Here is a 16,435-nt window from a genome sequence, read left to right as displayed (position 1 = left end):
GATTTCCCCAGACTGTGGGTACCTCTAAGGCTGGCTTTATTAACAACTCCAGAGTTGGGCCATCACCTTCGTGAGTGGCAACAGCTAACAAAAAGTGACAATACAAAGAGTCTTTGGTGATTTTCCAGGAACTTTCAGCTCTCAATTCATCATCAATTTCAAAACTCCATTGTATTCCACAGTTTTGGGTAGTTCTTATCGTTCCATTTTAATTCCTCTCCATATACCACTGTTCACTGATGCAGCCTTCGGTCATCATGGTTACTTATCTTCAGTATTGTTCTTAGAGCACCTGTGCATTCTGCATTGGACTGTTAGTATGGTTCCTAGAGCACCTGTGCTCTATTAATTAAACCTATAAAACAATATCTATTTATTAATCCTGCTATTAATTATATCCTAAGAGAAATGAGTTTTCTAAAGCTTGTTCCTTTTACAGCTACTGTAGTGTAGGCCCTTAGGATTTTACAGAAAGGGGAAACATAGAGACTTGTAGTATTTAATTATGTGGACACCTGTTATAAACAGAATGCCTAGGAGGAAAAACTTGGTAGTGTTGTCTATAATAACAGGTTACTTTCATCTGTTTTGAGACCAGAAGTAAAATGCAGAGTAAAAATATTCATCCTTGTAATAAAGAGAATTTAAAAAAAAAAATCTCTTGAGAGGTAAGATGCATACATTTAAGTATCTTAAATTAAGAATGGTTGTGGTTGGTCTTCCATAGGATCATTACTAATGAAATAGCGCTTTAGAAAGATGCAACCACAGATAGGGAGATGAAGGCATTTCAATCATTTCAGAAGTTTTGGGGATAATACTAACTTTTCTTTTGCTTCACAGGATGACTCTCAAAAAGGTAAAGAAACAATAGATGTTCATGCAAGCACATCTAAAGGTAAAAATAACCTTGATGATCAGTACTGTGACTAACAGACTCTTTTATTGTTTTTAGTCTTAGCTTGTTCATCTGCAAAGTGTATAAAAACATGCCTTCCTTTAAGGTGCTGAGGTTCAACTCATAAACCTTTTAGAGGACTTTGGATAAAATTGTTATGACCCTTGGTGAAGAGATGATGTATGTGTATTCAGAAAAGAAGTACCACAGTGAAATGTTGTTTTACTTCTAGTCAGTTTCTTTAATAAAATATTAGGGGGGAAAAAAATTATATGCAGATCTTAAACTGCGTATGTTCACTTGCATTTATTTTGTTGTTTTGATTTTTCTTTTCCTAAGACCCTAACATAGTTCCTGTTTCCATTTGGACACGAAGCAGTCATTTCAGACATCCCAGGATAGGAAAAAAAAGCCAGGAGTCAGAACCTGGAACTTCAGAAGGAGATAAAGGAAATGCTGTTCATGTGTCTGAAAGCAGGTAAAGGAGCCCATATTTTACTGATTTCTTATTTTGTTTCTTGGGCAGTCACAAACTACATCAGTATCTCAGTGTGCTACTTTGGATTTCTTCTCCTGTCTTCCTACTTTACTTGCTTGATTTTAAAATTAATAAAAATAAAGCCTATTGTGAGAGAGAAAATTGAGACTTCACCTGAAGAGTGATTTACACCAAAATGTAATGTTTCTGAAAACTTGGCACATACTGGAAATAATAGTAAGAAAACAGTGACAGTTTAGGGTGTTCTGTAATAACTGAGTCTGCATGAAGGTAAAAACATCTGTTTTCATACAGCATAATTTCTTCTGTGATAATATAACTGGACAGGTATCCACAACGCTATGTGTGATCTTTGGAGATGTGTCCCTTCTTGACTACTTGTTATGGTGACATACTGCAGTAAAATAAAGTCTGACTGTTTAGTTTGGGAGCAGGTTACTGCTTGTCGCTTATAACAAAGACTTATAGGGAGCCACCCATTTTCAAAGTAAAGCCCTATGTTTAGACAAACTGTGATTTAAAACCATCATTGGAAAAAAAACCCCAAACATCTCCAGTTTAAAGGATGTTATCCTATGTGATAACAGCCAAAAGGGAGTGTGAAGTATTGTAACACTTGTTTGCCATAACAATTCATACAAAACAGGGCCTGAAGTACTAATATGCACTGGCTTCCATCCAGAAAGAACAACTGTGGCTATTTTGAATAAAGAAATAAATTTCTTCTTCCTCTCTCTTCCTGTGTGTGACTTTATGGATGTTCATAGACACCCACTGCCCACCCTCCCCATCTCTCTCTCTCCTTCTGTAATTCTGTTCCTGGAAAACCCACTGCAACCCCAAAAACCTCTTTTGAAGAACTGAAGGTAACCTGATTATTTTCTAGGAAATCCCTCAAATATGTTCCATTAGTTTCTTTAAACAAAATTAATTGTGTTAATTGGTCTTTTTTTTTTTAAGTGCAACTGGGGTCTTCAGCTAATTTTTGTGTGTTAAATAGTGAATTACAGAGATACAGTACTGCTGTTCTGTACTGTCAGCATGGTGCCCTAAGCTGGTTCAGACAGGCCAAATGGTGTGGTTTGATGCTGCCACAAGTTTAGAAAGACTTTGCCCTGTTCATCGTAAAAATCACCTAGTTGCTATGTGGGAGAACTAGTCTGTTGTTGAATGTCAGTATTTTGTGCTTTGCAAAATGAAGTCAATGAGATGCCACTGCTCCTTTGAACAAGATGTGTAACGTGGTGTTTGAGCAGAGCTAAGGGGAATCCTGATGGTGATAGGGCAGGATATCAGCTTGGTTCTCTCCTTCCATGCACACAGGAAATGCAGCAGGGTCTTCTGTCAGGGACTTTCTCATGTGGAGTGCCTTAATCTCAAGACTGGCACCTAGGATAAAACCCTCCAATATTGCCATTACTGTAAGAACATGAAGCAGCCTCCTGCATATCTACTGCATGTACTTTTTTCTTTGCTTCTGTGTAATACTTCCAGTTCATCTAAGTTTTATCAACTCAAAAATGAGAACTGAATGTTTGAGATGGGTAGTAGCACTATCAGATGTGTCAAGAGCTTCATCTTTAGCTATTTGCTAATTTAATCTCTAGCTGATTGAATCTTCTTCAGACATGATGTGTATGTTGCCTTGAATTCTTTTTCAGTCATGGTCTTTGTCATATATGTATATTCAATGATTATACAAACATTTGCTTTTATAACTCCATAATTTATACTGCTTCCACAGTGGTGGTGGGAGAATTTACTTCTTTTCTCACACCTTTGTGGCTTCCAAATATGTAATGGATTACTGCTTTCTAAATTTAAAATAACAAACAAACAATTTCTGAGTTTTATTCCTGTAAGATGGAAGTGAGAGAGGTGTCTGTCTTCATTATATAATTGCCAAAGTAATTTTTCCTAGTTGATGGTTTGGTTTTTTGCCTGATGACTTAGGAGTTTAGATTTCTGGATTCCTACTTCCTATAGCACACGTGTGATACAGCACTTCAAATTGATCATGAAAGAATTTCCCTGCTGAGATTACCAAAATTATGTATTACTCTAAAAGAATAAAGGATATATCTTAATACCTGATGCAGGATGAAACTTCCTGCTCCCACATCTGAAAGCGATGAAGACTTAATAGAAGTACCTGAGGACAATACTGCTGAGAAGGTTGAAAAAACAAATGAGGACCATTCTGTATCAGAAGCGGAGCAACATGTATCACCCTCTGAGGAATCAAGTGAGGAGGAGGTGAGCTGGATGTGATAAAGAGAGCAGATAAGTTTGGAATACAACTACAGTTTCTGTTAAACATGGTCCTTGCTGCCTTGATCCATGTGAGTGTCAATTCTTTGATTTTTCATACTGATGCTTTGTTGAGAAGTATATATGAGAAGCTAAGGCTAGTATAAAATTAGTTTCAGGGAATATTCCATTGTACTTATTTTGAACTATAGAGTTTCTAGGATTGTCAGTAAGGTGAATTTCTAGCTTGGCTACCAACCTAATTTTCTTAATTGATTTTTTCCTACTCAAATATTCTGGAGCACTGGAGTAAGATCAAGATTTGATCCACTATCCCTAATTTTAAAAAAAGTTTATTTGAAGAAGCCGGTAACTGGTATGCTTCAGTGACTACTGTTGGCTCTTTTTACTTCTCCACTTAAAGCTTGCCTGATTTGATGCTCAAATCCAACTTTTATCTACAACTTATTAACACCCTGATTTTAAATCTGTGAGTACCCTTTGTGCCTAGCAATGCCTCCAGGCGTTCTTACTGATCAGTGAGAAAGTGGATCTTACACTGTGTTGGGTTCAAGAAATGACTGCAGCGTGTATGCTTGCGAGGTGCATAAAAACTGCTTGGCTTGGCTCCTGACAGTGTAAGCTATGGTCAGAAATTCAGTGCAGGTGACAACACTAAGCTAATACACTGGTTAAGCTAGCTACTCTGCACTAAGCTCTGCCTTTGTAGTACACATTTCTAAGTACCTAGGCTATCTGCTTCTCACATTGAACTGCAAATCTAGATCACAGATACACCCACTAGTGTTAAGGAACAATAACGGGGCATAATCTTGACTTTAAAATGTGGAGTTTTTTTAGGACATTCCATCAGAACCTCTTAATGGTGAGGTAACAGAAGAATCTGGGAAGACCTCACTTACAGCTGAAGAGGAAACAGCAAATGAAGTTTTAAGTGGTGAATCAGAATTGCAGTCTGAGAGTCAAGGAGAAGAATTAACACCGTTTGTTCCATTAGTCCTTGAGACTCCAGCAAAATCATCAGAAGACACTGTATCAGAGGTGAGAGAATTGAAACAAAATGTGAAATCATCTTTCCTTCAGAGTATACGTATCTTGCTGTTTTTGTTAAGTAACAGATAGAAAGTAGCTGCTGCCATCATAGGAAATTCTTGGGAGAGGCAGTTTTGAGGCCAGATGATATAAATCCATAAACACAATATACTATCATTTCTGGTTTAGTATGCAGAAGTGTGGTGCCATATATGCATGTGATACCAAAAAGAAAGATACATCTGTTTCTTTGGCAGCAAAAACCCATCTCTTACTAAAATATTAGTTGGATATGACTGAAAAGCCGCATCCTTATTTTGTCTAGTGATTCTGCCCTGATGAAGTGTTTGAGCAATTAATTACTGTTAAAATACCCTTCTAGAACACAGATTTTACTGACTTTTGTTTATAGTGCAAAAGTAGAATGTTGTATGCTACCAAAATGATAACTGTGTATGTCTAAAATAAAAAACTTTTTTCTCCTGGGATTAATTTCAGACTGTTTTTACTCTGTCTGTAGGGGAGTAACTCTGATTATCAAATACAGTTCACAAAATAGTCTTGTGCAAAAAGGTGGAAAGGACTGGTTTGTTGCCTGCGCATGTAGTACTAAAAACCGCTGAATGCCAACATAGCCTCCAGGATTGCTAGCTAGGGGCTCTAGTTTTTCATCCTCTTCTAGTTTCAATTAACTGTCCCTTTGGTTGTTTTCACACCCCTCTTCTCCCCCCACCCCAGGCTTTAAATATAAATGATTCAGAAATGCTGACTAAAGAAGGTACAGTAGTAGAGAAGGAGGGCACTGAAGAACAGCAAGAATCTGAAAAGACCACCACTGAAAATGCAGCTGCTTCGACATCAAAGGAAGAGCCTTCTAACAATGGCCTGCCCAACCCTATGGTGACTGAAGCAGCAGAGGAATCTGTTTCTGAAAATGTATTGCCTGAAGTGGCTTCCTCTTTGGAAGATCAAGATGAGGAGGCAGACCACAACTCACAGGAGGCCCCTGTTGCCTTGAGTCAGAGCTCTTTGATAGTGGTAGAACTTGAGGGTTTTTCTTTTCAGCAGCCTTCTGGACAGGAAGGGCAGAAGAACCAGTTGGAAGAGCACTCAGAAGAGCCTCCTGAGCAGATGGATCAACACCAGCAAACAGCAGCAGAGCGGGCTGCTGACAGCAGCTCTGAGGAGGCAGAAGTTGAGATACCCATTGTAGATCGGAGAAATTTGCGAAGAAAGGCCAAATGCTCTAAAGGCCCACCCAAGAAAAAAGGAAAGCCAGCTTAAAAATGAAATATTGTTAATTCATCTATTTATAAGAAATTTATTATTTTGTGTAAAACACTAGAGCATAACTAAACCATATGGGACACAGGACACGCGTGTTTAAAATTCTGGGTTGGACTTCCTCTTAGGATTCATCACCTTTCCACAAATTTTCTTGAATTTTTAAGCACTAGACATTGAGCTTCATCAAAGTATGAAAATAAACAGCCAGTCTCCTCCTTTTATAAAGGACACATGCTGAATAAATGCAGTTCTGCTAGCAAAGGGAACAGTTTGGTGCTTTGAGGTGGCAGTTGTGGAAGAAAATTTGGTGTGAAATCTTGGCCCTATTAAGGTCCCTTAAATTCCCATAGACTTCCATGAGGCCAGACATCACTCTAGCATTGTGTTCTCTACTGTGGTGAGTACAGAACAAGGAAAATCATTTGTTGTTTGTTGTTCCTTTCCCATAAATATTTCTCAGGAGAGATTAAAAGAATTGTAAGATTCTGTAATTCTGGGTCTCAAATATACAAGAAGGTATATTTTGGTAGATCAAAACAACATAAGCAGCATCTGTCTTTCATGAGAATCACTTGAAACAGCTGAGTCAGTAGAATGATGGTCAGCATAGCATCTGCCGTAGCGCACTTTGATAATTAATTTCTTTACCTGAGGATTAAGAAATGCCTACACAGTAAACTATTTGTAGCTTCCAAAGTGAGCATCTTGGTAAGCCTAATTTTTCCAGTGTATGGAGTGTAGGCTCCAGTACCTATATAAATTGTTTGAACAGCCCTTCTAACTACTTGCATGTCTTGAGTGGATACCTGATTACTTGTTAAATTACAGCAGGAGGATATGACAACTTCTGATCTTGTTTTGGTCTGAATGGAAGCAGTACTTTGTGTTTTCCAAATACTTGGCTGTTGTGTCTGCCAGGTGTGTTGCCTGTGAGTGCTGGCATTTCAGGTGGTTGTGACATTCATTAGTGTGAATATTTGTGAGTGTTTCAGCAAATGCTTGTTTGCCAGACTTCTATGCCTTTAGGAGTTAGCAGGTGGTTGCTTGCAAATACTTCTGATTCCCACTTTGTTTTTCTAATTTGGGTGTAATCCCTTGGATTGGCCTCCTAGGTCACAGATTTTCTTAAAAGCAGAAACCAAACTTTGCTGTATTCAAACAGAAATAAAAACAGGCTTTTTGTGAATGTTTCCCTTCAGAGGTTCTTCTGGCAAACCATGTATTTCTCTTAGGTTGTCACACATACAGTGGCAAAAGTTACTCCTTAGTTTGCTATGTGTTTCTTTCCATAAATGAAGCTCCTCTCATAATGGATTAGAAACTAAAAAAAAGCAAAGAACAGTGGTTCTAAAGAACAGAAAATTACACCACTATTTCTCCTGCTATAAGCCTTTTCTAAGATGAGTGGACTAGTATCCCTCTGTCTGAAAAATAGAGGTATCTAGAAGTAATTGTTCAGGACTTCCAAGTACAAGGTTCACTTGAATAGTTGTAATGCTATCTTAAGTTTTATCCCGCTATGAAGCTGAAGTAAGAATCTGGGTTTGGATTTTATGCTTATACAGTTTAACTGTATTTATTTATAAGGTATTTTAACTGTATAAGACATTCATACTATTAGTTTCAGCTGATAAGTAGCAGGCTCTTTTTAATCTGTTAAGAGCAGATTACAGAGGGAAAAAAAAAGCAGTTTTAAAGAAATGTGAATTACCTGAACTTTAGGTTCAGGGTGCATGGGATTACTGAGTTGAACTTGGGTTTCTTGAACTGTTGCTTGTAGCTGTAACTTTCTATCAATGTACATACAGGTACTCCTTGTGAACACCATGACTGGTAAATGTTCAAGATCTTTCATGATTGTTTGTAAACATTCAAGTGAACCTTAAGCATTTCTAAAACTAATCAAGGATTTTCTATAATGCACATGAGACAAAACTTGTGTTACCTTCTGTATGACTTCTCTTTTACTGCTAAGATTTATTGTGTAAAAAAAGTGTATAGAAAACACACCTATAGCATTGCTAAGAATTTGGGATTTGTGAGAGCTGGTGGCTTAAAGTGTGGTTATATACAGTATATTGTGACTCCTTTTCTGTTGTTAGAGCAAGCTTTATTAAAGATTAATCTGAATACTTCAATTGATACAAATGTATCCACTTTCAAAAAGCTGCAGATTGTTTTGCTTAGAAAAAGTGATTTGAAGTTCCTTCAGTTACTTCTAGCTGGATTTTGAATAGGTATGTTGTATCACTTGTATTCCCTATGGTCAGAAAATTGTTTTGAGAGGTAATGTCACTCATCTGGCTTTTAATTTTTTCATGGTTAAGTTGGAACTGATTTTGATGAGTATCTTAAAACACCTGCATATTAAATATATTATAACAAGATTATTGGATTAACTCAGTCTTGGTTTTTACTGAGAACAATCAGATTTCAGATCTTATTTCAGTGAGTCAGTTTTAAATACTGAATTTAAATTCACATATTCACATAAGTATAGTCTTGAGTAGATAGATACTCTGTAAATTTGAGGTAATTGAGAGAGTAGCTTATGGCCAGACTGTTACATACAGTATGTGGGCAGTTGGGGTGCAGCTAGCAATTCTGATAACCAGTATAGTCTTGAAAACAGGACATTGTTCTGTGATCACAGCAGCACTTTGAACTAAAGGACACAGTTTATTTCTGTAACAATTTCTGTGGTATCAGTCATCTTGCAGTAAATACAGAGTAGCAAAATCAAAATAATGACTTTAAATAATATTTTTTATTGCTGTACTGGTTGTCCCATTGGAACAGTAGTTTAGCAGTGTATACCTTCCACTAAAAGGAACATTAAAAAGGAACCTGTCTGACAGCTGTATTGACTGAAGTGTTTTACCTTGGGAAAACAAGTGTTTTCTAGGCTTGGACATTTTTTTTTTAGTCTGTCTCACTACCATCAAACTAGTAAAGAATTTTTAAGACCGTACTGCACCAGCAAACAATGATTAAAACATCAACTTTATAAGGTTTATACCAAATGCTATTACAACATGCTGTGGAACTACATGTGTACAGTGAAAGCAAGCAGTATTATTTTTGAAATTTATTTAGTCTAGGAATAGTTTAAAGAACATGAATCTGTGACTTCAGCCCTGCTCTTAAATGGTAAATAGTTTTGTATTTGAATCCAACATTTGTCAAATGTCTCTCTTGAACTGCTTGTTAATTTTTTGCAGGGTTTGCTTTGCTTTTTGCATGTTCTCCTTTGGTCTTGTTTTCATTTAATGCAGAATTCTTACTTGTTCTCATGTTTCATAGCCCTTTACATGAAAATGTATGTCTTAACTCAAAATGACTCTTGAAACATTTGAAGTTATGTCTGGCCTTCATATGTTGTTTTTTTTAATACCACTTCATTTGTAGATGTCCGTAATCAAATTGATCATTCACAATGTCATCAATTAAGTTAAGTTAAACTTAGCTTCAAATAGGCCTAAGTTTCAGCTTCTCTAAGTGTCTGTTCCAAAATTTTATTTCCAAGAGGATACACTTCTAAATTTATTTTCACAATCGTGGTGTTAGATGTTTTTTAAACTAGTGATACTGTTTACAAACCTTTGGAAAGATGTGTTGCTACTTTAAAGTATTGTACCTGAGCCTTGTTACAGTGTTAGTTTTTCCTTTGTTTAGTACTGCTTTTGGCTGCATTTGAAATGTTTTGAAGTAGTAATTAAACTTCTATTTTGTGATTTTTTTCCTTGTCTTTAGTATTTGAGTCTTTTCTACTATACAGGAGGCATGTTTTTAAATGGTTCAGTTCACTAGAACTAGCATCATTTTACAGTCTGTGCTACCAAGGAGCTTTAAAAGCTCAAAGATTTTTGAATTTTTTTTTTATTAAAACATTTCTGTATTTAATTAGATCATGCATCAGACTTTTATAAAAAAAAAAGCTGTAGAATAGCCTGTTCTGAACATTATAGCATGCATTATGCTCTTTATATAAACTATGCAAGATGTAACTTAGTAGTTAAATTTGCTATAGACAAGCCAACTAGAGATGCTGTAACACACTCCCTATAGTGTGGTACATTAAAATACTTTAAGTGCAACAGTTCTGTTATTCAGCCAATAAGTCATGTGTTTATAACACAAAATGTAGTAATGTTCTTGAGACAGCTATAGAAAACTTAAGTATTCTTTTCATGTTGTTAATGTGCAGTAAAGGGTAAAGCAACAAGAACTTATATGGAGGTTCATCTGTTTTGACAAAATGCCCTCTCTAAGCAAATGACCTACTGGCTTGTGACCCTTTCTTAGTTTCAAATCATTTGTCACTACATAAAGAAGTAAAAAATCATAGTAAGTTATTAAGCCTAGACTAGGGCAATGTATTAGTTAAACTAACAAAATAGCCTGTAAGAGGAGAAGGCTTTGATAAAGTGCTGACTATCACATAGTGTGAAAGAAGTTACAAAGCTGGTACAAAAGCAACTAGCTTGACTTTCTGGCTGGAGCCATGTATCTGGAACATGATCTGGTTATGAAGATGATTAAGGGATTGGAGTGTCTGTCATATGAGAGGCTGAGAGATGGGATTGTTCAGCCTGCAGAAGAGAAAGCTTGGGAGGATTGTACCTTGTGTACAAGTATATAGTGAGGGGGTATAAAGAAGATGGAGCAGGCTCTTTAGTGGAGCCCAGTGATGGGACAAGGGGCAGTGGGCACAAACTGGAATACAGGGAATTCTATTTAAACATAAAACATTTACATAAGAGTGGTCAAACATTGAATCAGGTTGCCTGGAGACATGGTCAAGTCTCCATCCTTGTAGATACTCAAACCCTGACTGCATGTGGCCTTTGGACACCTGCTGTAGTTGACTGCTTTAAGTAGGGGCTTGTACCATACAATCTCAAGAGGTCCCTTCCAACCTGAACTACTCTCTGATTCTATAATCTACTCAACCTGCTTACTGCATGTTTTAACTTCAGTTAATAGTTTAGTTAGTAACTTAACCCAAACCTACTCACATTCAAGATATTTCAGAAGCCAGAGTTTTGTTTGAAAATTTCCTCCTTACAGTTTTGAAGGGTAAGAGTGTCCTCAAACTGGACAAAGCTTATAAGGATCTGACTTAGCTTTTATCACAAATTCTCCTTGGCTTGAAGTGAAGTACTGATTAGGAGTAGGAATATAAAATGGTATACTTATTTGTAGTGATAGATTGTGCTAAGTTTGTTAAGCAACAAATTGACCTGAAGATTACTGTGGCAGTTATACACCACTGTTGAAAGCTTCCCGTTTAGAACCAGCTTTTGTTTCTTGCATTTTGAGGATCAGTTGATGCTTGTGACCTTTAGTTTTTCCTGAATGTTTCCTAAAGCCACCAAAACAGCTACAAGTAGTTGTAGTCTCAGGGTTATGCCATTCTCATATTTCAGATCTTAAAACACCTACAACTTCATAAATTTAACTGTTCTCCTCTTGCCTGGAACTACAGTGCTATGCTCTCCAGTCCTTAATTCTCTCCATTAATGCAGTCGTGGAGGCAAACAGGAGAAACATCCCCACATCCCCATGCTGCTCATGTGTTCTCAAGCCCATGCTTCTGTAGGGGCATGTATCAAAATGAGTATTTTAATTTCTGATGGCAGTCTACAGTAAGATTCTAGCTGCATTCTTCCAGCTCTTCCGCTTTCCCAGAAGCCGAATACGAATTAGCATATTCTTCTGTACCTTTAGTTATAACAGTAGGCCACTGTGGGAAAGAGTGGCTGCACTTCCCACCACTAGGCATGTGAGCTGCATTAAATATACAATATATCTAAGCCAGGAAACTGCTAAACCAAGAAGGTTTAGATCAAATCCACATCACATCTGCAAAATGAATCACTTTATTTGGACAGTATTCATCTGAACAAACAAGTATGAAAACTGAGCAGTTGTTTCTGGCATGTTTAAGTTCCTCACCAGCTTGTGGGGTCCATGTTCTTGAAAGGTTGAAGGTTCCAGAGTTCTTGCAAACTTGTTGAAACTGCACTGACTTTACAAGAGCCCATGTCCAATGCTTAGTATCAAGCACCACTTAAACAAGTAGAACTGCATTAATACAGCCATCATTTTCTGGATTGTTTGTTACTTGTGCATATTTCCCTAAAAAGAAAAGGGAATTAGATGTCTACAAAAGCCTGAAGTAGTTCATGTAATAAATTTGATTTTTCTGTGTTTGCTAGTTCAATCCACAAGTCCCTCTGAAGTATAAGGAATTCCTGTTCCAAAACTGAAATGCATTTTGAAATCTGCCTTCTGCTGAGCAGCAAACTTCAGTTCTCAAAATATTTTTTCAGGCTGTTTTTTATAAATGGATAATTTTAGAGTTCTGGGTAATTTAAAAAAAAAAACCCCAACCCACAGGTTCTGCTATTATCCGAGTCAACCCCTCTGTTAAAAAATCCTATGAAGATACTTCTACACAGAACTTCCACTGAAAATGGAACTGTTCAGAGTTCACAAGGTTAGGTCTTCATTGACTTGTAGCATTGCTTAATGTAAGACATATGCAAGCAAGCTGAGTCTTTGTTCTGAACCCACCTAATTTGATTTTGAAAGTGTAAATGGAAAGCCTGAGATTAAAACTTAAAGTTTGCGTTTCTAGAATTACCTAGTGGTTGCTTCTGCTACTGCCCAAACCTAACATTTAACAATGGATCAATTATGACTATAGAACATAGTCTTAACAATACATGAGGCAATCAAGACTTAAAAGTTTTTAAAGTAATTCTGCAGTAGAGTTAGCTTCACTACTTACCCCAGATAACTTTGCCCCCTTGTGTCACAAGGCCAAGCTCACTCACATTCACCTCAATGACAGTACCCTTGGTAATTACACCCAGTGTTGTATACAAAGGAGAAGAAGGATTCTTTTTTACACCAAGGATAGGTAGGCAAAAAGTAGCTTTAAGTTCAGGATGTGTCACATGTGCCTTCTTGAAACGTAAGCCCTGTTGCATAAGGAGTATTAGAATGAGTTAGTATTTACTTTAAGCCCTCAAGCTCATCTAGTTTAACACTTTCAGCATATGTCCTCAGATTTATATTTTTTGAGAGACAAGGAAGAATGAAACAACTTAGAATACAGAATGCTATCTGCCCACTGTAGAAAATCCGTATTTGTTTAAAAACTTGAATCACGCTTTCCATGTGTATTTTCAGGATGGCAATTCTTAATAGTAATACAAGAATACTTGCTACCTCAGATGGCTTTTACTCCATGAAGAAATGAGGCATTTATTGTAACACATTTAACAGTGCTAGTGAGTTTTAAGACTAGAAATTCTTCCTTTTTTCTTGTCAAGCTGCAAAACCTTTCAGATCTTGTATAGTATTAAATACTCATCTCTTACAGCACTTTCTGTTTAGTGACCTGTGCTTTGTAAAGGGTACTTTACCATTAAGTACCATAAGCTTTTCTGTGTCAATAAATCCAAAGCTTCTGTGTAAAACCATCAAAATAGTAATGAGGTGCAATCCAACAGGCATCCTACATAGGCAATTCTGTTGATTCCTGTGAGAAACAGGAACAGGTATTTATAGAAAAACTGCTGTGTTAGTGAATCTAGTTTTTCCTTGAGTGCACTGCCAGGCTGCTAGAGCCCAGGCACTGTTCCTGCAGCTGTGTAAGAAATGGTCAGGCTGAAGGTGCAGCACTGCCCTTGCATACAGTTACAACTGGGCTTCAAGCTTACTTAAGAAGACAGGAGGGAGTTCTGGAGCCCTAGAACAGAGTTGGCTTCTGCAGCTGACAGAATTGTAACAGCTTGTAAAAGAAGTTTCCAACTTTAAAAGCTATTCAAGGTGCACTGGCTAAAGAACTTCCCATGCTAATTTGACAGCTGGTAGATTTAACTTGATGGCATCATCCAAGTTACAGGAGTAAAAGCAATATTTCAACACAGACTGTGACTGCAGGGGCACCTCCCCACCCTCAGGCTATTCAAAGTTTAGATTTCTGCAAGAAAACTAATAGGAATGTTCTACATCAATAGTAATCAAGTGCATTATCATAGAAGAAAGTTTTCTCACCACAGGAACTCAAAGCAGTAAGTCAAAACAGTTATTACTTAACATTTTTTTAAGGCTCAATAACATTACCATTGGTCGAATAAATCGCTCATATTTAGGAGGCTTCCTAGTAAAGCCATCTCCAACAAAACAAACTTTTGTAACCATCCTCTTCCAGGCCTTCTTCTTTCTCTTTCCTGTACGAATCACTTTTAAAACTTCTGTTTCTCCTTGTGCACGGACCTTTGGCACAGGAACCTCCCATTTCCCCTGGAAGCAGGGGGAAAAAGAAGTCAATAGTTTTACACGCTGCACTGCTAAATGAAAGAGGACAACCAAAGCATAAAATAAAATTTTGCTAAAGCACAGGGGTAGACCACATAACTCATAGCTACTTAACTTAATTATCATTTACAGTTATGAAAATCAAAATATTGCATGTGCTTACTATATCCTAGCTTGCTCAGTTACTCAAGGGTTTGGGTTTTATTTCGACTTTGCTTGTAGGCTGTAAGTCATCTGAGCATCAGCAACACAGAGTGGTCATTGTCAAAAGTAATTGTAAGTGTCTGAATTTTAATACAGTTACTTACAGCTTTTTCTTTTCTTTTCTGCTTGATCATGTTAGAGAGAACCTTAGCACGGGACTGGCCCTCTCTGTCCAGCAGGTATGCTGGTACTGCTCCTTTAGGTGTTTTTTCATCATTCTTTTTCTTTGTATTTCTCTTTTCATGCATTTTAATGCTGCAAGGAAAGAAAAGCAGTATTAAGAGTAGAAAAAAAGCGCTAATTTTTAGATAAATCCTTTTAACTTAACTTGTGCCTGCTCAAACTTTTAAGAAATATTTGTAAACAAGTACATATTTATGTTTAAGGAATAATCCTAAAGTGTTTATGGTAAATGAGTAATTTCACTTCGTGTAACAACTGACAAACTGCACATTGCACAAAACTGCACAAAAGCTTGTCAGTTCCTATCAAGACAATCATGGCAATACTGACAAATCTGAGGAATGTGTTTCTGTAAAAGGGGGTTGTGTTTCATTAATTTTGAGGCCATTTAAGGGAAAAAAAAGACTCATAAACTAGTTACAAGTAGCAGAGAAAAATGACTGTCTACACTTGGAAAACAACAAAATTATGGTAGACAGAACGCTCATTAGCTGAAAAGAATATTAACAGCTTTGATTTCAACTTCCAAACAACAGAGGAAATGTTCAGAAAAAGACTTCTGTTTATCTATGTCTGATACTGTAATTTATGCTGAAAGAAAAGCCTTGTATTCTGCTCAAACACTCTGTATGTTACTTTACTTTTTCTGTGAACAGTGTTAAGAAAATGCCTACTGCTTCTTGCTATGCTAATACAGAAGTTAATGTAAAAGCCTGAAGTAAATGTGTTCACATTTTTGTCATAATTACATTAGTCACTGTTATTGCTCATTAACACTTATTTTAAGGAATGGTTTTAGGAACAGAATTGTTAACACGCATGGAGAAGAAAGGAAATCAGGTATGTCTTCACTATGGCAAAACACTGTTTCTCCTACATCCTGAGCGCTATTTAAAAGTGTAACGCATGATCCAAGTAATAACTAGTTCTTTGTGACTATATTAACGTCTCATCTCCTACTTCACATGTCAGTGTCAGAGAAGCCGCGGGTACTCACGTCTTCTTCATCTGTATCTTCTCAGCATGCCGCTGCTTGTGATAGAGCTTGGCCTTCAGCCCGATCATCTTCTTGGCCTTCCGGGACCGCTCGTGAGCCTCCCGGCCCTCCTTCTTCCTCCTCCTCTCGTGGTAGTCTAGGCGGTATCCATAGCGCTTGCGGTGCAGCTCGATGTACTCGTTCTGCGGCTGTGGGCACAGGGCAGCGCGGTGAACGGGTATCGGCGGCCGCGCATCGGGCGGCCGGGCCCGGCGCCGCACCCTCACCGGGGCCCAGCGACACGCGGCGGAGGCCCGAGCGGGCCGCGGCCCATCGGCGGCACCCTCGGTGCAGGGCGGCGGTGTCCTCTCGGCCGCCTTCACCCCTTCCCCCACCCCGCCCGTGCCCCACCGTCCCGGCGCTCACCATGGCGGCGGCCCCGCGGCGTCTCCCCTCGTCCCGCCGAGCCCTCCGCCCTGCAGCCTCTTCCGCAGCGAGAAGGGCCGGCCGGCCGAGAAGCGGCCCCGGCTGGAAACGCTGCCCCGCGGTCCTTTGGTTCCTGCTGGAGAGGCGGCAGTCCGCGTTGCCCGAAGGCTATGCGCCCGACTTGGTGGGGCCGAAGAGAGGAGGAAAACGGAAACGGGGACGGCGGAGCGGCGCTTTTTGCCGCCTGGGTCTGGCAGGGCGGGAGGGCGGAACACGGGGCGGGTAGTGTTGGGGCCGACCGGGACAGGAAGAGCGAGCGCCCCTT

At 38.4% G+C, this 16,435-nt stretch overlaps 2 protein-coding genes across 4 annotated transcripts in view; one reads left to right on the top strand and one right to left on the bottom strand.

The window, feature by feature from the left end:
• The window catches only part of FAM169A (family with sequence similarity 169 member A), a 35,755-nt gene extending 24,026 nt beyond the window's left edge, over positions 1-11,729 (top strand). For all 3 annotated transcript variants that reach the window (XM_074932980.1, XM_074932979.1, XM_074932981.1), the window contains 5 exons: positions 844-898; positions 1,238-1,376; positions 3,497-3,653; positions 4,509-4,709; positions 5,439-11,729. In XM_074932980.1, coding sequence (XP_074789081.1) covers positions 844-898; positions 1,238-1,376; positions 3,497-3,653; positions 4,509-4,709; positions 5,439-5,984 — 1,098 coding nt within the window. In that variant the 3' untranslated portion in view covers positions 5,985-11,729. The remainder of the gene's footprint in view (positions 1-843; positions 899-1,237; positions 1,377-3,496; positions 3,654-4,508; positions 4,710-5,438) is intronic.
• A 124-nt stretch (positions 11,730-11,853) lies between these two features.
• Positions 11,854-16,371, bottom strand: NSA2 (NSA2 ribosome biogenesis factor). The gene is made up of 6 exons (XM_074932983.1): positions 16,111-16,371; positions 15,706-15,893; positions 14,630-14,780; positions 14,127-14,306; positions 12,784-12,976; positions 11,854-12,128 (listed from the first exon to the last, which is right to left on the bottom strand). The coding sequence occupies exons 1-6, from the start codon at positions 16,111-16,113 to the stop codon at positions 12,061-12,063; spliced, it is 783 nt and encodes a 260-aa protein (XP_074789084.1). The 5' UTR covers positions 16,114-16,371; the 3' UTR covers positions 11,854-12,060.
• Between the last annotated feature and the right edge of the window lie 64 nt (positions 16,372-16,435).

Source organism: Athene noctua, chromosome Z (assembly GCF_965140245.1).
Source record: "Athene noctua chromosome Z, bAthNoc1.hap1.1, whole genome shotgun sequence".
NCBI classification, from domain to species: Eukaryota; Metazoa; Chordata; class Aves; order Strigiformes; family Strigidae; genus Athene; species Athene noctua.
The sequence above is the reverse complement of the archived record's forward strand: the minus strand, read 5'-3'. Positions and strand labels throughout refer to the sequence as shown.